Source organism: Scomber japonicus, chromosome 15 (assembly GCF_027409825.1).
Source record: "Scomber japonicus isolate fScoJap1 chromosome 15, fScoJap1.pri, whole genome shotgun sequence".
Lineage (NCBI taxonomy): Eukaryota > Metazoa > Chordata > Actinopteri > Scombriformes > Scombridae > Scomber > Scomber japonicus.
Window position 1 is genome coordinate 9,509,885 of NC_070592.1, and position 27,624 is coordinate 9,537,508.

Here is a 27,624-nt window from a genome sequence, read left to right on the forward strand (position 1 = left end):
TCTCGCCTTCTCGCCACATTGTCTTCTTTTTTTTTTTGTTTGTTTTTAAAAAGAAAAAATAAATATATATCATTGTACAGTGCTGAGAGTCGAGGTGGGTGGGTGGATGGGAGAGGGGGGAGGGGGGGTATTGAAATGGGCGGCGTTTTTTTTTTTGTGTTGATTATCTGCAAAGCTGGGGGAGCGAGGTTCTCTGGAGATGATCAACAGCAATTTAAACAATCAGACATAAAAGCTTTGATATGGATTTAAACAATATGGTTCTCTGTAGATGAATGAAATCAGGACCAGATGCAAACAAAGTGAGGAGTGGGGTTTTTTTTTCTCCCCCCTCCTCCTCCTTTGCTGTTCTGTAGATGAACTTTGTTTCTTCTGTTGTGACTCCACATGTAACACATAATAAATCTCTCCTGGCAAATAAATCACACTCCAAACTTCTTAAAAAGTCCGATGAGCACATTTTCCAGGATGAAAAATACAAACATGATATTCCAAACAATGATGTTGAGCACCAAAAAAAAAAAAAAAAAAAAAAAGACAGAAGGAATAGTAGAAAAGTAAAGAAAAGAAAAGAGAGCCCAGCTGGGTTACATGATAGTTTCGCTGTAGTAACATTTTGATTGACACTGTTGTCGACACTGTAAAGGCTTTACAACACATTTCACAGAAACTCAGAACATAAATGGCATCAAATCAATGAAAAAGTAAAGCAGCTGATTGAACATGTGACACTGATATTGACGATGCGGATGACAGCTACTGATTAACACACACACAAACACACACACACACACACAGAGCAGCTTTGGCTGAGACATTGTTCTGAATGCCTGCCCGACAGAAAGGCCACTAAAAGTGCGCTTCAAGTGTCTGCAAACTAAAGCTGTGAGTGGACTGTCTGTGGTCTCGGCCGCACCGCTGCATGCAGACCTAATGACAGCGTGTGGGCTCGCTCAGCTCTGCAGAAATGATCAATTAAAAAAGTTAAAAGGTCGCTAGTTATTTGAACACTTTTGTTCTGTTTGTCTGATACCAATGAGAGGCGGTTTATAAGGTGCAAAGATGTCAGGCTGTGTGATATGAGCGATGTGAGCGAGATGCAGCTGTTTTAAGTAGCTGAGGAGAGTAGAGAGGGGAGAGGAGGGGTGTGGTGTGTGTGTGTGTGTGTGTGCAGTAGTGGAGGGGAAGCTGTCCTCCCAAGGCTAGCATTAGCTAGCGGGTCATGTTTGTGGGTCAGCGCTTTCACAACACAATGGTCCATAATGTTAGAGTGTTTCATCAACAGCTTGTCTCCCGGGAATAAAAACGGCACTCCAAATGAAATAGGTTTACCTAATTGAAGCCCGAACCTATCTCTGGCTGACAAATGGAGGAGAAAACCTTTTGTCAATTTAATGGCTCCGAGGTCCTCTGATATGTCACAGGAAAAAAAAAAAAAAAAAATCAGAGAGGCAGGAGAGCTATATTGGACTGATGACTAGGATATTTCAAAAACGAGAGCATCTAGGCGTTTCCAAAGTGATGCAGGCAACGTGATGTGCAATAAACAATTTTTAAAGGCAGACCCTGATGTCAGGATGGCACTGATGCGCTCAGCATTGAAAAAAAAATAAATAAAAAAAAAATCTCTCTACAAACACTCCTGTGAAATGATGCTGGTCTAAAGTCTGAAATTGTATTCCTCCTGTAAGGATAGTGCTCCGAGGCCGTGCAGGAGGAATAAAACGGGCGAAACGAGTTTGGGTTAGAATGCAACGTTCTGCTTCATTTCATCCAGAAATGTTCATTTCGCTCATTCCAACGGAGGGAAAATGCACTCGGCTGTACAAACACACACACACACACACATACAGAGGAGTGAAAGTACAGAGAGTTTGCAGTGGGAAATAAAAGATGATGAAAGTAAGTGGAGGAAGAGAAAAAAAAAAGATGAGAAAAGTACAGTCGTGTTGAGTATGAGAGGGAAATGGGATATGAAACGAGATGTTTTTCTATCTTATCTCAGTGATAACAGGGAAGCAGATAGACTATTATAGAAGTCATATCAGCACATCAAGGAATGAACCGAGAAGAGGACAGACGATGTTCTCAGACTTCAGGCTCGCAGATGTGTCTCCATATCTGAGAATACCAGGAAAATAATGGCTGCTTTGCTATAAAAAAAAACCTTGTCGGGACATTTTAACGACAGGTTTGGACGATGCTGTTTGCTTTTTATTTCTTTGAAACCAAAAAAAATAATAAAGTTTTAAAAACTGATGACGCTCTTGTTTCAACAGTGATACCAGACAGCTGATTTGTACAGAAATCAAATCAGCTAATAAGGAACAGAGGTTTTTTTTTTAAATTCTCTTCTTTTCTCAGGATTTAAAGCAGCGGGGGCGTTAGTGAATGCAGTATCATGTTGTAATGCAGACCGGGGGTTGCTGGGGGCGACCAGCAGGAGGATCTGTGATGTGTGGGGTGGGGTGGGGGTTAGGAGGGGTGGGTGGGGGTTGCCAGGTTTGCGATCACGGACACCTTCCCTCTTCTACCGTCCTGCGCATGTGCCGAGAGAGCAGGAAAGTCAATGTCATCCTCGTTCGTGTCGTACAAAAAAATATTCTATCCAAGAGTTCTCGTCGTCAGTAGTGTGCGCTGCGTGTTTGCACATTTGCGAACATACAGTACTGTTTTGTCATGTCCGTCACTTTCTCTTTGTCTGTCTGTGTTTGTTTCTTTTATTTATTTGTTTGTTTTTTTTCAAATCCAAAACGCCATCTGCTTTTCTCCTGTTCGTCCGTTCCCCGTGTCAAGTCCTGGCAGCAGCAGCGGCGGCGCTGTGGTCATTGGCAATGTGCTGAGTGGAAGACAGAGCTGCGTCGCTCCCTGTCCATCCCGCTGTAGTCCGACTACTCCTTCTACTCTCCACCGAGTCTCTCTCTCGCGCCTCCCCCTGCGTGGGGTCTCCCGCGAGGGGGCGCCGGTCCTGTCAGAGCCTCTCGATGTCCCTGTATTTCTTGCGAAGGATTGAGACCTGGTCCTTGAATAGGACGGGGTCCAGTCTCATCTGGGAGTGGACCAGCGGCATGGCGCCAAACCAGCTGGCGAACTTGTTCATGCAGGTCTGGCGCTGGGCGAAGTGGTCCGGATCGGCCCAGCGGGAAGCCCTCGAAGACTGGAGGGGGAAGAAAAGAAAGAGAATATAAAATGTTAAGAGTTCACGTCATAGCTTCAGATCAGCAGTGGTGGGAAAGAGATGCTGTCATCACATGAAGGCTAACAATAACAATCATTCAATCACATCGTCCAACTTCAGACAGTAAATAAATAAAGGCTTACTGAATGAAGCCTGACGTCTCAATAAATCATTCGCTGGATCGTTTTTTATAGTTTGGACTAGAAAGTACGAAATAAAGCTTTAAACTAACACGACTCCTCTGCTCTCTGCTTTTGTCTCCTCGCTCTAAGTGACTTGGCGTATTTACTCGTGGGTCGCAGCTAACAATTAAGATTAATTCATGCTGTTCATAAAGCAGGAAGAGTTCGAGCCAGCTGAAAGGGCCTTGAAAAACACACACACACACACACACACACACACACACACACAGACACACACAGACACACACACACACACAAAGTGGAAAGAAAACAACGCTATCTTACATAAAAGCAGGAACTAAATCAAAGTAGATTATATAATATGGCTTCTTTTTTTTTCTTTTTTCAAATCCAACATTGTAAGAGTGTTGCTAGTTCAATCATACACTATAATGATTTCTCCTTTAAAGTAAGAAAAAAAAAATCTTTCAACTGGCAGCTGTCTCAGTTCGCAACAATATCTCTTACAAAAAGCGTCAAACACTAATGAGCCATCTAGATCAAAGATGTCATAATAAAAGTACAAAAAAATTACACGTATTCAGTCATGAGAGGCGTTTCAGTACTTTTTCCTTTCTCCTGAAAATGAATCAAATCTTTAAATATCCTCTGTGTGTGTGTTTGTTGCTCTATTACCTGTCCCATCATAGTCTCCTTGTACTGTTTCTTCTGTGTGACCTTGATGGGCGGCAGCTTGGTGACAGCAGAGACCAAAAAGTTCATCAGGATGTCCTCGCAGTTGGCCAGCTGGTCCACCATGCTCTTCAGACTGGTGGGCAAGTAGTTGGTGTACAGGTAGTGATAATACCTGGAGGAGAGGAGGAGAGGAGAGGAGAGGAGGACAGGAAGGAGTCAGAATATTATCAGCAGCCATAAATCCTTCAGTGAGATGATTAATGGTGGTAAATGGAGCCTTTTAAAAATGTGTCTTGCTACACATCATTTCATGGTCCAGTGTCTTGCTCAAGGATGCTTTCAACATATGAGGCAGGAGGAGCCGGGGATCGAACCACCAACCCTAGCCCCTGCCATTAATGGATGAGTAATGCTCTTTTTATCTTGAGCCACAGCATGTTTTAGCTCTTTTAAATAATTGAACTAAAAGAGCTAAAACATGTCTTAGCATATAAGATACAAAAAGGGTTTCCTATATCAAAAATGCTGACAGAGGAGCAGATGTGCTTGAGTTTTTAGTGTATCTGTGGCTCAGAAGGTCAAAAAATACCATAAGATTGAAATAAAGCTAAAAACCAAAAAGGTGAAAGCAGTGAAATAAAGCTGAAGGTTTTGTAGGTGAGCTTTGCTGATGCAGGAATCCACAAGGAAAGAGTGGGAAAAAAAGGCTTTTCTCCAAGCAGGTCAGTGAGAAATACTCCACCAGAGTGACAGAATTTAATATGCTCATTATGTGCATGAATACTGGCACTAAGTGGCATGAAGAACACAGAAAAGACTCCAGATCCAGCAGCTGCTCTGGACTGAGACGTGTTTCAAGCTAGACCGTCAAACGGCATCAAGAGGTTGATGCTGACGTAGGAAATGACGCAGTAAATACGTCACGCTGTGAAACCGCGTATGATAAACAATAAAAGGGTTGTTGAGCTTCTGTAAGGTCTGTGTTGTAAACTGTAAAATCTGCTTCTATGATTAAGGTCAGTGGTGGAAAGTAATTGAGTATAATACCAATACATCAAAACTGTACTTGAGTATTTCCATTTTATGCTTTTTGATACTTCTACTCTACAATTCAGAGGTTCATATTATACTTTTTACTCCACTACGGTTATTTTACAGCTATAGTTAAAACCTACTATTGTACATGACTTAATTAATTAATTAATTTCACTACATTATTAAAGATTAAACCAGCACTTAACTTAAAACTCTGTAATATTTCACAAAAAAGCAAAAAATGGTGACAAATCTAGACCTTGAGTGCTTTGAAAGGCGCCTTTAAATAAAATGCATTATTATTATTAAAAAATAAGAACTTGGTTTGTATCTTCTTTCTTCTCCTATTGATCATCTCTTGACCCTTCAGATTTATCATGTGACCCTTTGGTGGGGTTCAACCCCTAATTTGGGAACCGCTACACTAAACCTGTATATGATGTAGTTTAAATTAGCTCCACCTCAAGCAGCTACAACAGTAACATGCTGCTTACACGTTGATGCAACAGTCTTAACAATGTAATATATTAAATGTACTTTAATATATTAATCACAGTGGTGTTGTACTTTTAGCTGATTCTACTTTTGTACTTGTAATGAATGCAGGATTTTGAATAGAGCATTTTTACTTGTAATGTGTTTAATGTTCTTCCAGCACACACATTAAAATGCTATAATGATGTCAACAGATGTAGATTGAACTTTAAAATCTGCACACAACACTGACTCTGCTGTCAGATAACAGCTGAGGACGTCCATGTGAAGACGAGCATTTAAATGACTGCAGCTGTGTGGCGAACTTCTTTTAAAGACTCTTTTTATGATCCAGGTTACACAAGTCTGGATCCAGTTATTCAAGTCCTGTTTCACGGTGCGTCGGATTGATAGTTCGAGTTTTGCGGACGGATTGAACGACCGACTTATTGAAAGTGATTAAGCGTCTGGCTGCAGTGATTGGCTGACTTAAGCTTAATGGACTGCTCCCATCACAGCTGAGTGAAGCCATATTAAAGCTGACAGGGTTGCCGTACCACTAAACGCAATAACTATGAAACGCTGTGTAGCAGACAAATCAACATTTTTTTTTTTGGGATAAAACATACCCAGTGTCAAAACAGCGCTTTCCTGAGGCTGTGCTATGCTGAACATCACACCTACTTTCATAATCTACAGATCACTGCATCAAAGTGTTGTATCAAAAAGAAAGACAACTGAACACTGGAGAGCTGAGTAGAGCAAAGCTGTGATCCCCGTGTAACAGAAGTGGGTTTTTTTTTTAGTTTTTTTTAAACAGAACAGAAGTTAGAAGCATGAAAGAAAAGAGCAGAGCGGAGCAAAATTGTACGAACAGCTTCACTTGGAGGTAAACAGCTGCATTGGGAGCATGTTTAAGACTTAAGTATGTATGGTAGCGTACCTGTGGTAGATGGCAGCTCCAGTCAGCACCATCGAATAGTCGTTGGTCCATTTGGATGTGTAGCCCCAACGCTCCTTGTTGCTGTCCCAGAAGTGGCTGCGTGCAGGGTAACCTACGATCCTCTCTGGAAAACTCTGCCACACGGTGAAGGCGAAGTCCACCTGAACAGGGACAAATAAGGGTTAGCAAGATGAGCAATTCAAAAATATCTATAAAACAGTCTTAACCCTCCTGTTGTCCTCGAGTCAAGAAAGGAAGAGAGGAAGAAGGAAGGAAAGGAGGGAAGAAGGAAGGATGGAAGGGAGGAAGAAGGAAGCAAAGGAGGGAAGAAGGAAGGATGAAAGGGAGGAAGAAGGAAGGAAAGGACAGAAGACAGAAGGAAGCAAAGGAGGGAAGAAGGAAGGATGAAAGGGAGGAAGAAGGAAGGAAAGGACAGAAGAAAGAAGGATAGAAGGGAGGAAGAAGGAAGGAAAGGAGGGAGGAAGGATAGAAGGGAGGAAGAAAGAAGGGAAGGAGGAAGGAAGGAAAGAAGGAAGGGAGGAAGAAGGAAGGAAAGGAAAGGAAAAGGAGGAAGGAAAGTAAGGACGGATGGACGAAAGAAGGAAGGAAGGAAGGTAGGAGGGAAGAAGGAAGGAGCGAGGGAGGGAGAAAGAAAAAGAGGAAGAGAGGAAGGGAGGAAAGAAGGAACAAACGGGGTCAATTTGCCCCGGGAGGACGACATGAAGGTTAAAAGCAGCATCAGGTTTGATTTAAGTTTAATTTGGTTGTTATGGTTACTCCACTTTTTTGCCATAATCCTCTAATATATTCTCTCAAAATGGATTAAAAACAGACATTTGATGCTTGGTCCACAAAACAATAATGTGTGCAAGTTATTCATACATTTATTTTCAAATTTTAACCCCTTTAAATTTGATTAAACCACATGGATACGAAAAAACATCATTGACCCAGATACAGACGGATCCATAGTTTACTGTGATGAAGCAGCATCATGTTCAAAAATGAGAACACGCACAAAAAAAACTGCAGATACAAATCATGACAAATGTTGAGCTGCTAATTTTACTTTTTCCAATCCTCTTCTATAGTTAAGTACGTCTATTTACAACATATTTTCTGCAATAATAATAATAATGAAAAAAAAAAAGACAACAAGTAGAGCTAACAAAGGAGCTGCACACTCAAACAACACTTCAGTGAAAATACCACAGAAGCAAAAAACCTCATCAAACACAAAGCAGTTTCCTAAGCAGCTGCCTGCAGCCAACTTCTGTGGCGGCGATCAAAGCGTTCAATCAAATAATTAGACGAAAACATCAAAAAGGCCTCGGCGGCTCCACAAACAGCCCGCTCTGCATTACACCGAGTATTACCACACAACACTGCAGCGAGAGAGTGCTTATACTAATGAATAAAAGTCAAAATCCAACATAAAACACAATGCACGTCTTCTGTTCCCTTTCTAGAATTTGTGAATATGAAAACCCCCCAAAGGAAGGAGAGGAGAGGAGCTCTGACTCGCTTCTGCTTGCAATGCAAAAGAAAAAAAGAAAAAAAAGGTAGCTAAAGGATAATTAAAGTCGCAAGGAAACAGCATTTCGATGTCGTCTTGCCTCCGTAATTCAACATACTTTCCAGCTGAATCAGGATGTCGGCGTGAGTCACATTGAAAGGAGGCACTGCTTGAAAAAAGTTGGACCATAATTACCAACATAAGTCAGAAGCAGTGGACGCTGGTTCACTTTTTATTAAGATGGACATCAAGGAAGGGAGGGAGGAAGGAAGGATGGTAGCAGGGAGGGAGGAAAGAAGGGAGGAAGGAGGGAGGGAGAAAGGAAAAGAGGAAGGGAGAAAGGGAGGAAGGAAAGAAGGAAGGAGGGAGAAAGGAAAAGAGGAAGGGAGGAAGGAAGGAAAGAAGGAAGGAGGGAGGGAGAAAGGAAAAGAGGAAGGAAGGGAGGAGGGAAGGAAGGAGGGAGAAAAGAAAAGAGGAAGGGAGGAAGGAAGGAAAGAAGGAAGGTAATGGGGAGGAAAAAGAGAAAAGGATCGAGGAAGTAAGGAAGGAAGTAAGGAAGGAAGGAAGGACAGAGGAAAGAAGGAAGGTAATGGGGAGGAAAGAAAGAGAGGGAGGAAGGAAGGAAGGAAAGAAGGAAGGACAGAGGAAAGAAGGAAGGTAATGGGGAGGAAAAAGAGAGAAGGAGGAAGGAAGGAAGGAAGGAAGGAACAGTCAAAACAGACAGGGTCAAAGGGAGGGAGGAAGGAAGGATGGAAGGGAGGAAGGAAGGAAGGATGGAAGGGAGGAAGAAGGAAGGAAGGAAGGGAGGAAGGAAGGGAGGAAGGAAGGGAGGAAGAAGGAAGGAAAGAAAGAATGAGAGAGGGAAAGGCTCCTTTTCTCCCTTCTTCACTTCAGGGGGAAGAAGTAGACAAAATGTTGTACTTGAGAGTGACTTTTAAGTTGTGCACACAAGCTGGTTTGATATGATTTGAAGGGCTACTACTACTAAGAAAATCTGTGACGGTATTTCTGGTTGAATTTCTTTTTTTTTTTAAATTTCTTGCACTGGCACTGATGTTCCCCAGGTTCTACGACTTTGGGAACTGTGTGTTCGTGATCCAACTGTCTTTATGTGAGAAACACCGGCCGGACGGATTTTCCCTTGGTTGCCAGCTCTGCCTTTGCCATCTTGATCCTCGGCACAAACAGCCTTTATGAGATTTAATTCTGCACTGTTCAAAGCAGCATCTGGCTTCCCATGGTGCTGCGCCAAAACATGTCCCCGGGAAAAAAACAGGAACAGTCCCGACAGCATGTGGAATGAAAAATGCCCAGAACAGCGCTGTTCTTGAGTGGGGAATTTTTTTTAGAGGTACGGTACGAACACAGACGCCAAACACATGAGTTAGAAAATGTTGGGGTGAAACAAGGGAGAAAAAAAAAAGAGTGAGAGAGAGAGAGAGAGAGAGAGAGAAAGAGAGAGAGAAACAGATGAGAAAGAGAGAGGGGGGAAAGTAAGGCGCCGTGAGAGAGTAGTTTAAGCAGTTTAAAAATCTAAAAGCTGCAGAGCGATAACTTGAAAAACACGAGAGACGAACAGAGAGAGATAAAAAATTGAGAGAAAAACGCAATCAGAGTTGCATTTGGGATATGGAGAGAGAGCGTGCAACTGTTTTGTCTCAGGAATAGCAGCATGAGACATGCGGGAGATAGATAAATGTGGTATTTTTATTATAACATACCTCTGTGGTGGACAACACTGTGTCTTCATCCAGGCTGAGGACAGCGTCGGTCACAATGGTTTCATAGGGCAAGAAGCGGCTGCTCATCACCTGCAGAGAGAGGAGGGGGGGACATGGAGCGTAAAGGGTTAACAAACCACATCATTACAATTACAACAGCTGCACTTTCTCCCCTCTCAGAAAACATTAATGCATGATTATTTGGTTGAGATGGGAAACATTTTGAAATTGGTTGAAGGAAACAGAAAAAAAAAAAGAGGAAACCTCTCATGTTTGGAGGGCTGACATCTTGTGCATGTTTTTGCAGACTAATAGTGCGGAGGTGTTTATTCACACGGGCGACAGCCTCCCATTGAATTTCTGATACTATTGTTTCCATGGCAACGCTAATAGCTCCATGACATACTAAATAAGGCCTGTTTGTTTTGAGAGTTTTATGAGATCTGGGAAAGGTTGCATTTTTTAAAAACACAGTCATTTGTGATTTAAAAAATGTACTGAGAACAAAATTGCAAATAGCTGCCTTCCTTTTAGAGTTTTTTTGTGATTTTTTTGTTAGTTTTATACTTGGATATTTATGTTAAACATAGACACAGGAGAGCTGTTTCCTCCTGACGACGTTATTATTCACGCACGCCTGCCTTTGTTGCTCTCATGAGTTATTTATGTTGTCCACTTCCTGTTTTCCAGACTGGATTTGGCCTCGAACATTGTTTACATTGTATACTATTGTTTGTTTATGTAGCCTTGAAACAGTGGAAATCCGTCAAACTACCTTCCACAGGAGCTAACCAATCAGAAGGCTTATCAGGAGGGGAGGCCTTGAAGAGATAGAAGCTAAAACGGCCTATTTCAGACAGAGGCTGAACTGAGGGGCTGCAGCCATTTTTCAAACTGTAAATCATGCAAATATATTCTACTAGAGCCCCAGATTATAAATATAGACCTTGAAATGTGCATGATACGTCCCCCTTTAAAATCAATCCATCCATTTTCTACCACTTATCCAGGTCCAGTTTGCAGTTGAAGCAGACTAAGCAAGGTATAGCTCTGATGTCTTTTTTCCCCTCGCCACATTTTCCAGCTTTGCCTGAAAGATCACAAGATGTTCCCGGGCATGAAGGCATATTTAATCCCTCCAGAGTATTCTGGGTCTGCCCTGCTATTAGTTGGACATGGCCAAAAAAAAAAAAAAAACCTCAAGGGGAAGCGTCCACAAAGCATCCTAATCTTACTACTCTGAGCTCCTTCTGGATGTCTGCGCTTCTCACCCAATCTGAGCTCAGACACCCTGTGAAGGAAACTCATTTCAGCCGCGCTACATTTTTAGTCTTTTGGTCAGTCCCCAAAGCTCAGAGCCATAAGTGAGGTCCAGACAGTAGCTCCATGAGGAATCCTACAGTTTAGCCTTGAGATGAATCCAGAATAAATATTCTTTTTCTTCCAATATGTACTGTATGCATTTTTAATGAGTCCTTACAAATTCATGGGATTCATGGGAGACAACAAGTCATGACATCAACAGAGAGAAAAGCTAATATCTTGTGCTTTACTGCATGCTGCTCCCCATTGTTTTCAGCAGTGATATATAATGCTGATACATACTGTACAAGTTTCCATTATGGTTGCAGGGTCATTTTTTTCTCTTTTAAACTAATAAGCACATATAAATGCAGCCAGACACGTACAGGTTATGTGTTCCACATTTGGCGCAAATTTACTTTCCCTCCCCTCCGCTGTTAAAAAAACCAAAAACTGAATGTGTGTATTTAACAGTGGATTAAACCAAGCTGTGTAATAAATGACGGTCCTTGAATATTTACTGGAAGCAAAGAGAGTGATGGTGGGTGGATGGAAAGATCAACATCTTGAGGATATTTAGCCATGGAAGTCTTTGGTCTTATTGCTGTGATGAAAGGCGCTCGAATGAGATCGCAGCAGCATCTCATTGAGGAAGGGTGTGTGTGTGTGTGTGTGTGTGTGTGTGTGTGTATTGTCAAAAGGATGTGTGCTCTATAACTCAAACAACCTCCCACACAAGCAAGAGACGCATCGCTGTAATGGACACAGACACCTCAATGCAGTCTTATGCACACAAACAGCTTTGAAGCATTGCTGATATTCAGTTATTCAGAGCAGGTCTGAAGGTCAGGCCTCTGTGAGAACACTTGTTCTTTTAAAAACACCACCTGCACTGAAAAATCTATTACATTTACATTTAAGAATAGCCGGTTGACCTCTTTTCTCTATAAACACCTGGCATTGTTTGCCTGCTGCGCTCCAACTTAAATGACCTCACACTCAACAGGTCCTCATCACTTCTACAGCCGGGGGCAGCAACACACACCATGAGAAATGCAAGAATACACACCATTACTGTCATGCTGAGTCAAGACTGTTATTCATTCGAGTGCTGCAGCTATTCTCTTTTTCTATTAAGTCTATAAAAAGTGAGAAAAGAGTGGAAAAAGCCTGCCACAGTTTCAATTTAGAATGACACTAAAAGACCTATTCAGCTTTTGCTTATATTCAATCATATATATATAATGTTATAATGTTGAGTGTTCATATTAAATGTGGCTAAAGTGTCACATAATGAGGTTGGGGGGCTTTAAAGAGACAGGAGCTAAGACTGCCTGTTAAGAGATGAAGGCTGAACTGAGGGGCTGCATAAAGGGCCAATAGATGATAAATAGAGAGTTTTATGAGCAGTGAATCTTGCAAAGCTGCTCTTGTGGAGTCCAAAAATGAAGAAATATAGAGTTGGAAATGATCATAAGTGAGCTTCAGTGTGCTGAATGACGTACGTGTAGAGTTTGACACTAGAGGGCTGTTTTCACATTCATCTGCTGAAAGTGGAAAGTTTCTCAGTGCTTACCTTAAATCTGAGTTTACAGGGTGGGCCTGTGAGCATGATTTGCAATATCACCACTAGTTCAGAGCCAATTGTGGTCCAATATTCAACTTGCACAAATATTATGTGGAAAAGTGAAGCCTCCAGAGCACAAACATGGAGAATGGACTTTTCAGTGAAGCAGGAAACATTAAAGCAGGAGTATTTTTTTTTATATGTCTCACAACAAGTCTGGATTAAATCTTTAAATAAATGAATTCCTGCACACAGTTTATTACAAACGTTTAAGTCACGGACCTTCGTGAGTCATCAATCATCTCACCGGAGCTGCAGTCTGCAACAACCAATCAAAATAAGATTCAAATCACAAACACCAGAGAAAATTACATCATCTATGATTGATTTTAAAAAACAAAAGAAAACATCCTTTAACATGTTGATGGCTGTAATTTTATTTTGATTGGTTGTTGCAGGGTGCGGCTCTGGTGCGGCTCTGGTATAAAGACGCTGTTGTTTAATATTGTATTAGAAAGAAGGAAAGAATAAAAGTGAGGAACGAAGAAAGAAAAGAAAGGAAGGTTGGAAAAGAAGACGGGGAGGAAAGATGAAAGGGAGTAAGGAATGAAGAAAGGAAAGATAGAAGGAAGGAATGAAGGAAGGAAGGACAGATGGAAGGAAGGAAGGAAAAAAAGACAGGGAGGAAAGTGGGCCGAAGTGGACCCCTCGGTGGGCCGGTTCTGGGCCGCATGTTTGACAACCCTGGTCTAAAACTATAAACTGGCAACAAAACAAGCCAAAGCAGCATTTCTAAAACATAAATGAACTGTATTAAGACATTTTCATACAATTTTAGGGACTTAGAAATAGTTTTTCAGGCCTGTCTGTAGCAAAAAAGTTCAAATTTGGACTCAACTTAGCACACATCTCCCTCCTTTTTTTGCTGCTGCCTCCCACAGCAACAGAAGAGAGGGGTCAGACAATAAAAGCAACACCTCTGTGACACATAATATCGGTTTATAGGTTTAACGATGTTAAGTTTCAGAGGACTGCCGTATTGTATTGCATCATGCTGAGAGCTGACATCAGTGGCCGTCCACTCAAGTGCCTCAAGTCTACTTTTTCCCCTCTATCTCCGACAACACTCCAGAGGCAACAACAGCTGCTGAAAGTTTTGACTGCTGCTCATATTGTAACAGGGTGAGAGTGCAAAGAGGTGTGTGAGTGACAGAGAGAGGGGGTGAGGGAGGAGAGGAAAGAGAAGAAGTGTTGCCTCCCTCTCATTTTTTAAGCGAGGCCTCACTGTGTCATCATTACCGCTGTAATCTCCTGCGGGCATAAAGCGAGAAACAAAACAAAACCCATCTCTGCTCTCCCGTGTTTTCCACTTGTTTTCCAACAGAACGTGACAGAGAGAATACCAGCGAAGAAGAAGAAGAAGAAGAAGAAGAAGAAGAAGAGCAGAGAGAACAAGATAGGAGACAGGAGGGGAAAAAGTGACAGCAAGACAAAGAGTTATGACAAGTGCAGCGGCAAAAAAAAAAAAAAAAAAAAAAGGGGTAGAGATGGAAAAAAGAAAGAGACAAAGAGGATAAGAGGCTGGTGTTTCCAAACCCCAGATGGTTTGTAATGTTAGACGTGCGACATATTAGCCCGGGGCTTCCTGGTGCTCTCCAGGAATGTGAGCTCTTGCAGTAGGAATCTGCCTCCAGCACTTCACCTCCTTCCAAAGGGACAGCAGGAGAAGCAGGAGGAGGAGGAGAGGAGAGAGGAAGGAAACAGAGAGAGAGAGAGAGGGAGAGAGAGAGAGGGAGAGAGAGAGAGAGAGAAGAGGACCACCAGTGTGTGTTAACCATATTAAGCGCTGCTGGGATTCTCACACGGCTTAAGCTAACAGTCATAAACCAGCTTTTTGGCCAGACAGACAGAGAGGATGACAGAGGGAAAGACAGAGGGTGGAAAAGAAGGGAACGATGGTTAAATGATAATACTGGTGTTAACTTTGTATTTTTCTTGAAAAAGACCAAAACTAATCATATATTAAAGAACACAAACAGCTGGCTAGTCTTTAGCAAACAGGAAGACAATAATGCATTTGTTGGGGACTATTTTCAGCTGCGGATGCATACACATCGATGCTGTTGCGGGTATTGACGGAAAACAAAGCGGCGGGATGTGAGACTGGCACTAAATAAAATAAGATGTCATCCATTGCAACAGTGTGACTAACTGATGTGTTTTTAAGGTTTTGGGCAACAATGGAGGTCTATGACGCAGAGGAATAAACTGTGTCAGGCTTTGGCTTCACAGGCAAGAGGAAAATATTCATTCATTGGATTTCGTTGACAGTAAGATAAATACAGATTTATCCTTTAAACACGCCATAAAACAATGCTGAATGAGGCATTATTAAAGGAGCATTCTGATATTTTTGTCTATATCTGTGTTATTATCTCATTGTGTTCCCTCAGTTAGGAAACCATCTTCATCTTCTTTGCTACTAATTATCCAGCAGCCCCAAAGCCTGACACTAATGTACATTTTGCAGATTTTTCTTTTTTTTTGGGGGGGGTGTGGCTCTTTTTTTAAAGTGATTTAATGTCAGCATGCACACAAAAGTTATGTTTTTCCTGGTGCAACAGGACACATTATCTTTAAAACTGAGAGAAGTAAACTTAAGCTCATATATGAAGGTGTATGTAGGTATAGGTATATGTTTTATGGGACTTAAAGGATTTTACATAACTCAAGGGGAGTTGACATGCAGTTAAAGATCTAGACATAGCTTATATATTATTATTATGTGCAGATTACAGTATTATAAGATTTGGAATTGATTTAAAATTGACTTATTTTAGATCAATAAAGCATTTAGATCCTCATATTGGGACCTACATTTTACAGAAAGTATAACTGAACTGTGACTGAAAAATCTAAATATATGTTAAAAAAAAGATGCAAACAGGCTAAGGCCATATATGAACGTGTATCTATGTGTAGGTATATGTTTTTTGGTATGGGAGTTTACAGTTAAAAACCTACACATAGCTCATATGTGCAGATTCCAGTATTATTAGACTTGGAGTTTATTTAAATTTGAATCAGCATTCATATCTTTGTGTCGGGACATAAGATTTACAGAAAGTATAACTGAACCGTCAAAGAAAAATGAAGATATAAAAAAAGTAATGGTCTATAGGCAGTGCATCGGGGGGAATTAAACTCAGTATTTCTGAAAACCTGGCTAGGGCCCTGAGAACAAGACTAGAGAGAAAAAAAAGAAGAAGAAAAGCAAGGGGATAAAGGGAAGAACGATGCAACGATAGAGAAAAGAAGAAAGATGATGACAGAAAGAAATGATAAATATGTGAAAAAAGAGAGGATCAGCGAGTGAGAAAGAGGATGAAAGAGAGAGGGGATAAGCATGAAAGGAGCAGGAAAAAAAGGCAAAAGAGATGAAAAGCATTTTCTCTCTCTCTCTGTGTGTGTCTTTTTCTGTCTCTTTCTCCCTCTGTGGGGCGGAGGAACACAGCTTGGCTCGCCACGGTAAACACAGAACCCGCCACAACCACAACAAACCACAGGCTGCCTGGCACACACACACGTGCACACACACACACACACGCACTCACACACACACACACACACACACACACACACACACACACACACACACACACACACACACACACACACACACACACACACACACACACACACACACACACAGAACAACGCCAATACACTAAGCCTTTTCTGCTGACTTTTCACGGACGCACAGGCCCTCCCCGCTGTGATTGACAGCTTGGGAGAAACCACTCAAGAGCCACGGGGAGAGGTAAACCATAAAACCCAGCCTACCCGAGCCGGGTGACTGACACTGATGTGAAAACCACTTCCTGTGATTGGCAGGTGAAGTGAAGTCCTCACGAGCAGGATGGTGTGAGGATGGCGGAGTCTGATGTCTAAGAATACAGATGAGGGAGCAGATCCTGTTTCCTTTTGCTCAAAAAAAAAAAAAAAGGCCTGAGCATGAGCGTGAAAATCGCTAAAAAACCGAGCTCAGACTAGCGTTTAGGCGCAAATCCCACCGTGTTTATCTCTGTCTGACCTTTGACACGACAAAGGGAGGTCACAGGGAAGTCAAGATAAGCACAGCGACCCCCCCCCATTCCACAGGGTTGAGGCCTCAACGTCAAAGCCTAATAATATGGTTGTCATAATAAATGCCACGGAGGCATGCTCAGGGCTGGAGCTCTGGGTTCTATCTGGCTGGAGGGTTAAAAACACACCAAAAAACTAAATGGAAAAGATGTTTCTCTTATGAAAGTGTCAGTCATGAGAACAGAGAGGGAAAAAAAAAATATATCACTCAACTGACATGCTGAGAAAATTGAGGCCTGATCATAAAATATATTGCTTTTATGCACATGACATGTTTTTTTTTTTTTTTTTTAATGCTCTGATGTGGCGTTCATGTGGTATCGGAATAATCGGGAAAATAAGTTTTTCATTGGGAGAATTCACATGAACTTTTCCCTCAAGTCAGAGCAGAACATTCTGATACACAACTTTTAATGAACTGAACAAAACAACATAGATTTAGATATTTGATATAGAAGGGTCATTAAGAAATATCCAAAGCTGACTAAAATCAGTGCTGTCTCTTGTCTGCTTTGAATGAATTCCGTGTCTATTTATACTGTATATTACAGCGCTATTATAACTTATTTCATCCGAGATTTTAACACTTTCTTTATTTAATTAGATATTTACTTCTGATTAAAGTAAAGCAAAATACATTAGCCGCAAATAAATGCACATGCACTTACCCATTATGAGGTTCTTATCTTTCCTAACAATATGCATTAGCCTTTCAGCATCATTTTCTTTTATCCCAGTGTATATTATTCCCATTACTGGGCTTTAATTAAAACCGCACAAACAGTCCTTTAATGGAATCAGTGCAGCGCAAATCGAAACTCATTAAGACCCAGAAACTCTCAGACTGTATAAAAAGTGTAAAGATACAGTAGCTTTACAGTGTGGGAATATATATAAGATGAGACACGTAATTAGAAATGATAGGGATCACCTTTGAGATAAAGGACAGGAAGTGAGAGAGAGAGAGAGAGAGAGAGAGAGAGAGAGAGAGAGAGAGAGAGAGAGAGAGAGTGAGTGTGTGTGTGTGTGTGTGTCCAGGCTCACCTTATTTTCACCCTCGATGACGATGACGGGCACTGAGGTGGCAGGCCAGCGGTGCTTGGCGGGGAGAGGCTTGTCACAGTTCCAGAGAACAATAATCTGGAAAAAGAAGAAGAAATGTCTTATTACTTCCACATAACTGAATTGTATCCAATTTGATTCAAATCATTTTCTCCTCTGACGAAAAAACCAACTTGTTGCTGAATCAATCTGCTGAACGTGTGACATTTACGTGCCCTGCGGCCAGCAAATGTCACCTTATTACGGTCTGACTGAATGTTAAAGAGCCAGAAGGGCAACTGAAGTGATAAAATATTTCCAATTATGGCTCCGGAGTGGTTTGTATAATTCAGTCCGTAGCCAAGCACGTCACACACTGTCAGACGAGGGCTTTAAATGAGACCTGTTGCTGAACACATACGATGTCACGCTTCACCTCCAAACAAATTACGTTTTACATGAATGACTCGTGTTTTCTAACCAGTCGAATCATGTTTTCTACGACTTAGGCGGCTGCTCGGCGACCTGCAGGGTCAGCAGACATGGAGATGTCACACAGAATTCCCCGTCGGCCCGCTCATACGACAGCAGAGCTCATTAATGTTTGATGAGAAACAATCACGCACAGATACACACATGACATGTCTCCTGTCTGACCTTACACACACATTTACATTTACACACATTTACAGTACACACACACATACAAAGTTACAGCACATTCTTCTCATGCATTTTAAAATTCGATTTCACAAATTGACAGTTCCTGAAAAGCCAAAACAGCGACTATCCAACCGTAGCGACCGTAACCAGCCACGGCACGTCTGTCAAGCTTTGGATTTCTCTACATGTTGAAGCAGCGTGAGTGAGGCTGCAGTGAGAGCTTTACTTGGTAAATGGTAAATGACTGTATAAAGCACTTTTAACATTGTAAAGTGCTTTAGGATTTTTCTGCTCCTCATTCACACTCATGCTCACACACTGATAGCAGCAATGTCTTCTAACGTTAAAACAACAGAGCAGTAGAAGCTAAGTAGTTGAAAAGGGCTACGTCACAACAAATTAAGAAGTCTTATGAACATTTTTCCTCATGATATTACTATTATATATTAATATTAGGACTAATTAGCTCTATACTGCAAAATAAAAACCCAGATCCAGTTTATTTATTTCCACGTCTTCTAAATGAATCATGACTTTTGTTCCTTAAGCATGATATTAACAGCAGAAAATTAATTGCAAGCTATTTTGATAATAGCTTAATCATTTGGAAACTAGCTGAAACTAGAGATTTGGGTCATTTTTTCCCTTAAAAAATGACCCAAATCTCTAGTTTCAGCTTCTCAAATGTGAATATATTCTAGTTTCTTTAGTTTTCTGTTATATTAAACTCAGTATCACTGGTTGTGGACTGTTTATTGGGACAAGAGAAAATATTTGGGAAACATTTTTCACCATTTTTTGACATTTTATAGACCAAACAATAACTGATGAATCGAGAATATAAATCGGGAAAATAAGCTTCTGACTGGGAAAATTCACAACAAAGTCTTATGAACATTTTTCCTCATGATATTACTATTATATACTAATATTAGGGCTAACTAGCTCTACACTGCAAAAAAAAAACCCAATCCAGTTTATTTATTTCCACGTCTTCTACATGAATCATGACTTTTGTTCCTTAAGCATGATATTACCATATGTGTTTAATCGAGTGCATACACGATTCTCCTACAACAAGTCAGCTGGAAACATACAGTTTTAAATCAATCCAAGTAGTTTGTTGAGTTCACTAACCACATGTGGTATGATAGTTGTCATTTTAGTCAACAATAATTGACCGCTGTGGGCTAGAAATGAGAAGCTGCTACAGTCTACTTCTGTATGAAACCAAAGACTTATTATTTGAAACGTGAACTGCTTATGTATGAGAATGGAAAGCTAGACAGGTGTACGTAGGATCTCCTCCTTAAAATGACATATTTTTTACACCAGTATGTCGATTAAATTATGCTGTAAAGTGCAAATTATGCGCTCAATGTTTCCCACAGGTTGAAAATATACTTACTTACTTTACTTTTGCAGTTCAGAGAGAAAGAGAGAGAGTGAAAAAACAAGTTATTTTCTGTAACTACAATTTACAGATTTCCCCTAAATTCCTCACATGCAGACTATCAGTGAATGCTAGCTAGGCGGGCTGTGCACAGAGAAGCCTCTAGTCCCCACTCAGTTACCGCATCATGCAACTCAGACAGATTTTATCTACCCGCATAGGTTTTTAATCTACCTGGGCTGGCTGCCCAAGTAGAGCCTATGTGTGGGAAACGCTGTGTGCTAATGTACAAAGTCAGTACAGATAGTAAGTGAAAATGTATTTCTAAGGACGTGAGTTTGCTGTTTTTTGAGCGTTGCCTGGAACTGTAGCACCATTGTGTTCACTCCCATCTCCTCCATTTCCATCATACACTGCATTGTGATAGTTTTAGTATGCAGATTAGCATTTTTAAGAAATACATAGAACATAGAAATACTCCCAAACAGAATAATATATAGAACATTAATGTAGTCTATTAAAAGGATATAATAACAAAGAACATATTTTTGTCCCCAAAAATGGTTTCTATTAAATACCAGTTAAATTGGCATTAATACCCAAATGACAAGTGATAAGTAAACTGTTAGAGAAACATCATCAGCATCCAGTCTGTAGTATAAAGTTGCTATTGAAATGTCCTTGAACGAGTCAGTAAATGAATCCATCGCAGTTGGAGCTGTAGCTTACACTGCGCTCAGACTCACCCTGATGGAAGTGAACCAGAAGAATTTCCCTGCAGGGATCAATAAAGTTTCACATTATTCTGACATTAACTACGTCACATACAGCAGTGTCACCTCGGGGACTCTGCACCCTGACTGGACCTGTCTAATTATGAGCTGGGAGTCATTTGGGATGTCTGTGTGTTGAGGTGTTCCCCGTGTTAGCCGACGCAGCATGTGTGTGCTATACCGAAGTAAAACATGACATACAGCTGCTAGATGAGACGTGCTAAATTATCTCCTAACAATACGCACGCACTGATTCACAAACAAAAACAAACAATATTCATGAGGCTGAATCAGAGAAAGTGTTTGTTGTTCTGAGATAACAACAGGTATACCAGTCTGGATCTCACTGAGTCTTGCGTATATATTCATGGCAGAGAAACACATTAATCTACACTAACAGCGTTCTGTTCCTGTTTGATTAGAAAGGCAGATGGTGTCTCTGTCAGCTCAGCAGCCCTCTCAGGGTGCTGATGGTGGCATTGTGCTATGCATGCCTGCATGTGTGCACATATGAGTAGAGCAGAACGCTGAAGGAACCGGTGGTGTATTAGCAGCGCGACTGGAAGAAACTATCCTCTCCAAATCAGCGTGCACACACACACGCATGCACGCAGCAGGAGGCCCACCGTGTCAGAAATCGCCGGAGCTTTCTCAAAAGCTTCTTTTCGTTGAATTTAGACTCCTCCACCCTCTGTGTTCTTTCATTCTCTCCCTCCCATTCATTTATTTATATCACTTTCCTTATCCTAGTGTAGCCCAGCAGCAATTCTCTCTCTCTCTCTCTCTTTCTCTCTCTCCTCGTTTCTGTATGCTGAGAGAGGAAGAAAACATCCTGGTTATGTACCTGGCTCTCCGCTCTGCATGCACAGCCGTGAGAAGGTAAACACAAAAGCGACTCCATAAAAAAAGAATAAGGCAGAGTTAACTCGCTCAGCCTTTTAATATCAAAGAATGTTTTTTAAAACACTCGGCTGGATGTACGCTGATATTACGATAAAAGGCCGCAACGATTAGTTAATAAATCGATCAGTCAGTCAGCAGAAAATTAATGGCAAGCTATTTTGATAATGGCTTCATCATTTGGGGTCGTTTAAGGGAAATCTCTAGTTTCAGCTTCTTAAATGTGAATATTTTCTAGTTTCTTTAGTTTTCTGTGATATTAAACTCAGTATCTTTGGTTGTGGACTGTTTATTTGGACAAGAGACATTTTTTTGACATTTCATAGACCAAACAACAACTGATGAATCAAGAATATAAATCGGCAGACAAAAAACTAACTGATTATCAGTTGGATCCCTAATTGCAACAAGCAGCTGGGTTTTTGCACCCAATGTAGGGGCGGGTATCAAAGCTCCTCGCTCCTGACTGAAAATGTGTCAAAGCAATTAGTGGGAAATCCATACTCCATGTATTCTTTGATAGTTTTATATTTGAAGTTTTGGCCACTTGGGGGAATCAGAACATGCTAGCATATTGTCACCATGTAAAGTTGTTATGATTGAAGTGTTAGCCAACAATTGCTGTATTTACCATCACAACAGACACAGAAGAACATTAGCAATCATTTGGAGTCCAATTTCTGACCATCTGATGAATCTAAGTAAAACATTCACCCTCCTTCTAGCTCTGCTTTGGCTTCCATTAACTCATCAATATAATATATAATATCTCTTTAGCTTAAGAGGCTAAATGTCAAATGCTACATTCACCAGCTAAATGCTAACTTTGCCTATCTGCTGTTTGGTGCTGAGCAGTTAGTGTACAGTTGGGTTATCACAGCTTCTTCCAGCAGTGCTTGAACATAAAGTGGATGAAAATGGACTCTGTGGCCCCTAAAACCAAAAATAATGATCTAACATACTCTCAAACACTTTATAGAGCTGAGATGGACTGAAAAGTAGGGTAATAATTCTCAGCGGGGCTAGTCTCTGTCGGCAACCTCACACATTTATGATACGTTATATATTTGATGAATTGTTACAGTAAAAAGACACTTGTGCAGCTTTAAAATGATAATTTTGTCAGGTTGCGTATTTTTCAGGCAGTTCTCGTCAGCTGTTTGGCTTTAGACGGTATTTAAAAGAACAGGGTGGATTCTTTTGTTCAAAGAGGAGAAACTGTTGTTTGTACTCACGTTCATATTTATAGACGTTAAATATATTTACAGGAATTGTTTTGCTTTTGGTAACTGATACAGACTCACAGCTCTACACATGAGGATATGTTTTAAGTAAACATGTTCACACAGGCATGTACACACACACACACACAAATAAACACAAAGAACACATGTGCAAGCATCCCGCCTACATCAACACAAACACACACATCATTACTGTATATTCCACTGCCCAAACAATTACACTCATACATGTTACTCACCATCCTGTGCCAACACACAACCACACAATTTTCACATTCATGCACAATAGTCACACAAAAACACATCCCTCCTACACAAAAACACAAACTCGCTTACTCATACACTCCGCTGGCCAAACAAATAAACAAAGACAAACACATACACACCCACACACACACACACACAAACACGCACATATAAAACCAGCCATCGGGGAGCAAATTCCATTTCATTTCCTGCGCTGGTAAGGAGCAAGCAGGGGGAATCAATACATGCTGTCTCCAGCTGTGCTGAAGGGGGTTTCGCTGCCATGGAGACAGATGTAGCACCGCAACAAACTGCCGCTCTAATTCAATCCTCTGGAGTTAACACACACACACACACACACACATGCAGGGGTGGAGGATGTTGCTCTGGTTGGAAAATACTGTCACAAAGCAGCAACATAATGCTGCCTAATTTGGGAAGTCACAAGGTGGAGGATGCTGGGGGAAGACACACACACACACACACACACACACACACACACCCTTACCTGTGCACAGTACTGGGATTTGGCCACAGCCACTAGTAGCTTGAGTATGGGCTGCGACTGGGACACCAGAGGGGAGACGGCGTGGATGACGGCTGTGAACTTGGGGTACGGTTTGATACCTGAAAAAAAAACAAACATGAAAAAACACTTTAATACAGTTTCAATAAAATCCAGAAAGAAAAAAAACAACGCCGGCTGGAGCACGGCGAGCCAACTGTCAGCCGTCAGTGTAATTTAAAAGAGAATAAAGCCTGATGTGAAGCGAATGCTCTCATTTCCAAACACTTCATATCTATTTTCAGTGAAAGAGGTTACTTGAAATGAGTCTGTCAGCATTTAAAAAAAATCTAGATGATCTAACTGTCAGGGATGCACGTTTTCCAGCCAGTCTTAAAATATTCAGCAGCGCTAATGTGTTTTGAAAATGCCAAATCTCTTGATCACTGAATATTTCATTTTGGAAACTCTTCAGCTGTATCAGGAACCCAATGAACAGACGACTAACTGCTGATGTGACTTTAAATTCAGTATGACTTGATGTTGAAATAGAGTAATCAAAGCTGAAAATGAGCAGGAAATAAGATATTGAGCAAGACGGATCATAGAGGACGTTCAACTTTCCTTAATTTAAATTTAATCTAACACAAACCAACAAAGCATGGCGGCAGAGGAGATAGCATTAGATGAGTCTCCTTTCCGCCACCGAGCAACTCACCCTTTTTTTGATGAGTCCATGCACACTCTTAAAACTTGGTAAACTATCCTTGTGATTTTCTAATGAGAAAGTAAAGAGTCTGCAGAGTTTTTTAAAACACCTGGGATGTAAATGTGTAACAAGCTCATAAACAGACTTTTCATGAAACATTGAACAAAACCTGGAGCAGAGTTACTGTCGTGCTGCAGGTTTTTGAATTTTGGATGTGCACGTTGTTTTCTGCCTTTAGCACACACTCACGAGTCCCGGCGGCTTTTATCAGATTCTGTATCAGCACATTACACATCTCACTGGCTAAATGATTACAGCAGCATACACAGACACTGATTATCCAAGATATGCTTTTTTTTAATGGTTGGCTCTAATTAACGCTGCTACAGCATTTTTTAGACCAGTGATCACCAAACTTTAAAAAGGACCAGTGTGTAAGATTTAGTGGCAGATTACAACTGACCAATACCCCTCCTCTATATCCTCCCCTTCATGTAGATGTGTAGGAGAACCTGCAGTGACTGTGGAGCTTGCAAAAAATAGAGTCTAGAGAAGTCAGTGTTTACTTTGTCCATTTTGGGCTACTGTAGAAACATGGCGGTGCAACATGGCTGGCTCTGTGGAAGAGGACCCGCTGCCTCTGTAGATTAAAAGTGTTCATTCTAGGCCAACAAAAACACACTAATTCTTATTTTAAGGGGATTATTACTAATCATAACAGAATCATTTTCTGCCAAGTTCAAAAATTGTACACACTGCCTTAAATGTCTTCTTTCATCCAACAAAACCCAAAATATGACAGAGAAAAGCAGCAAATTCTCAGATTTAAGAAGCAGAAATCAAATATATCACATTTTTGTTTAAAAAAAACAAACTTTAATGATTAATGGCATATCAAAAGAGATGCCAATTAATCTTCTTTTGATTTGATCTCACGGCACAACTGCAAATTTACAAATAAAGTCCAAATAAAAAGAATTTCTTTTAATATGCCAATCCCATTAATCATTTCACAACATCTCACAACCCAGATTTATCTTGAGATCCCAATCTTAAGTTTTATAAAGTGTGCCTAAAACACCTCGCTTGAACCTTTGGAGAAAAGTTTGATCCTGTTTCAACATGACAAAGCCCCTGCGCACTAAAACAAGGTTCACACAGAAATGGTTTTCTGAGTTTTGGCACAGTGTCTGAGATTTTTGAAGACACTGACCTGCATGCACAGAGCTCCAACCTCAACACCTGTGGGATAAATTTTGGGATGCCAACTGTGAAAGAGATTTTTATCAGCCAACATCAGTACCTGACCTCAAAAACACTCTTGTATCTGAATTTGTGCCAAAATCTTGATGAGGAACGACTTTTTCATAAGAGCAGAAAAGTGGATTAAGCCATTAAACGATAACATGCTGTACATACTTTTGGCAATGTAATGTATATCGGTATAGACATGTTGTAAGACATTGCACAGTAGTAACTTGTGGCAATAAATGTCTTATTAGTGCTAGCTTCACTTCTTCTCAATCCAAGATTCATATAGTTGTGTTTTATAATTGAAAGTCATTTGAACTACATTAGCTGTTAAAATGGCTATATTTGGTGATACAATTAAAACATCTTCTCTCTATATGTCTTTGTTTAGATAAAGATAAAATAATTAGCCATTTTTTTGTTTTTTAAAGTATTCCCAAGTACAGATATCGTTATTAGCCTCAAAACTGTATTGTTGAGGCTCTAAATCGAGCGTCTGTTTTACAAAAACAACAAAAACACATTCTTCTCCCGCTGTGTGTGTCTAAGTGTTAATTTTTCATGATGAGAGCGTGTGTGTTTCTTGTTATTGGCTCTTAGAGAACAAAAGAAACTGTCACTTGGAAACAAACTCTCTTTTCCCTCATTTGACTCATTAAATGATTTTTAAAGGATTGTGAAGTAGCAGATAGGAAACAAGAGGAGAGAGATGTGTAGGACATGCAATAAAAAAAAGGCCACTGGCTGGAATTGAACTGGGGATGTTACACATTATGTAGCAACGCTGGTTACCATTTGGCTGCCGGGGCACTCCTGACTTTACTCATTAACCCATCAGCAACAAGCCCCCTTGTCTCTTAAAAACCCATCTGTGTTTATTTAATTGCTTCCTCTTTGACAAACAAATAAACTTGCCTGCGTTGTAATCCATGCCTGTCACCGTGCCCATCCATTTTAATAACAGCTCTCCACCTCGGGTGCTCCATCAACTGAATTTGTGTGTGTGTGTCTGTACTATCATTGCCTGTGTGTGTGTGTGTGTGTGTATGTTTGCAGCGCTGAATGATGATGGAGTGAAGAAGTGAGGGATGGAGAGGCTCCCGGGTCACAGATATGTGGCATGGGAAAACTCGGCGTTGCTGAACCGTAGCGGGAGGAATTGGCCTCGCCGCAGCAAGCAGCAGCAGCAGTAGCAATGCTGACTCAAAAAGTACTGATGGACGGGCTGGTGTGTCAGCAGGTCTAATACAAACATCCGTCAAAGGCTCATTCCTCCACTCCACTTGCTGCTAGACACAGCCATTCCAAGTAGGGGCAGTAGATCAGGGGTGAAGGCCATATTTCTGCTTTTCAAGACAAGGTCTAAATTCTCAGCCTCAGCCGGACAGAAATCTCCACTAAAGTCTTTTCTTGTGCAAAAAGAAATGGACAAACATTTCCAAGTGGAGTGATGGATGATGGATGATGAGGAAATCTTTATAGAAACTTCTGACCAACCTTTGATAGCTGATAGCTGCACAGGTGTGTCCAAGCGTGATGGTTGTTATGTAACAGCACTTTGCACAGTTCATGATATATGTCTGTTTGTGTGTTTGTGTGTGTGTGTGTGTGTGTGTGTGTGTGTGTGTGTGTGTTACTGACCCAGCGTGGCGTAGTAGAAGGGGAAGTCTCCCAGGTAGCCGGAGTACTGCGGCAGGGCGAACAGTCCTCCTGGGTGACTGTTCCACATCAGGCTGCTCCGGGAACCGTGCTCCAGCACCCGGTCCTGGATGATCTGCACACAGGAGCAGCAACAAGCAAAACATTAAACTACAAATAAACCACAAATAAGATCTTTATATGGCTTTTCTTTAATCTACTCAAAGTGTCAAGTGCAGTTTTTCCCCTCCAGTTGTTAGTTTGTTGGTGGTTTTAATCAAACTCAATCAAAGCCTTTTGTCTTTTAATAATATCTATGTTTAGTCTATATACCTTTGTCTACTCTCTAGGTTACATGTAGCTCATATCACATGTTGGTCCATCCTCCTCTGTTGCTTTTCTGAGGATTCTTCCTTTTTTTCCCGTTAAAGACTTTTTGTGGAGTTTTATCCTCATCTGAAGATTTTACAGATTTCAGGTGTGAACACTTTAAAAGAACTGAGACTAAGTTGTGATACTTAGTTTTTTGTATTAGTTGTGATATCGAATTATTTACTATTT

At 40.9% G+C, this 27,624-nt stretch overlaps 1 protein-coding gene and 1 long non-coding RNA gene across 2 annotated transcripts in view; both read right to left on the reverse strand.

Annotated features, from left to right (window-relative positions):
• Positions 1–23: 23 nt before the first annotated feature.
• On the reverse strand, positions 24–2,460 carry LOC128374182 (uncharacterized). The gene is made up of 2 exons (XR_008322968.1): positions 1,012–2,460; positions 24–952 (listed from the first exon to the last, which is right to left on the reverse strand). It is a non-coding gene; the product is annotated as an uncharacterized LOC128374182 (long non-coding RNA).
• A 4-nt stretch (positions 2,461–2,464) lies between these two features.
• ext1b (exostosin glycosyltransferase 1b) overlaps positions 2,465–27,624 on the reverse strand; it is a 123,486-nt gene continuing 98,326 nt past the window's right edge. Inside the window, exons 5-11 of the mRNA XM_053334443.1 lie at positions 27,067–27,199; positions 23,469–23,587; positions 17,745–17,840; positions 9,686–9,775; positions 6,449–6,609; positions 3,997–4,168; positions 2,465–3,157 (exon numbers count right to left, since the gene is read on the reverse strand). Coding sequence (XP_053190418.1) covers positions 2,972–3,157; positions 3,997–4,168; positions 6,449–6,609; positions 9,686–9,775; positions 17,745–17,840; positions 23,469–23,587; positions 27,067–27,199 — 957 coding nt within the window. The 3' untranslated portion in view covers positions 2,465–2,971. The remainder of the gene's footprint in view (positions 3,158–3,996; positions 4,169–6,448; positions 6,610–9,685; positions 9,776–17,744; positions 17,841–23,468; positions 23,588–27,066; positions 27,200–27,624) is intronic.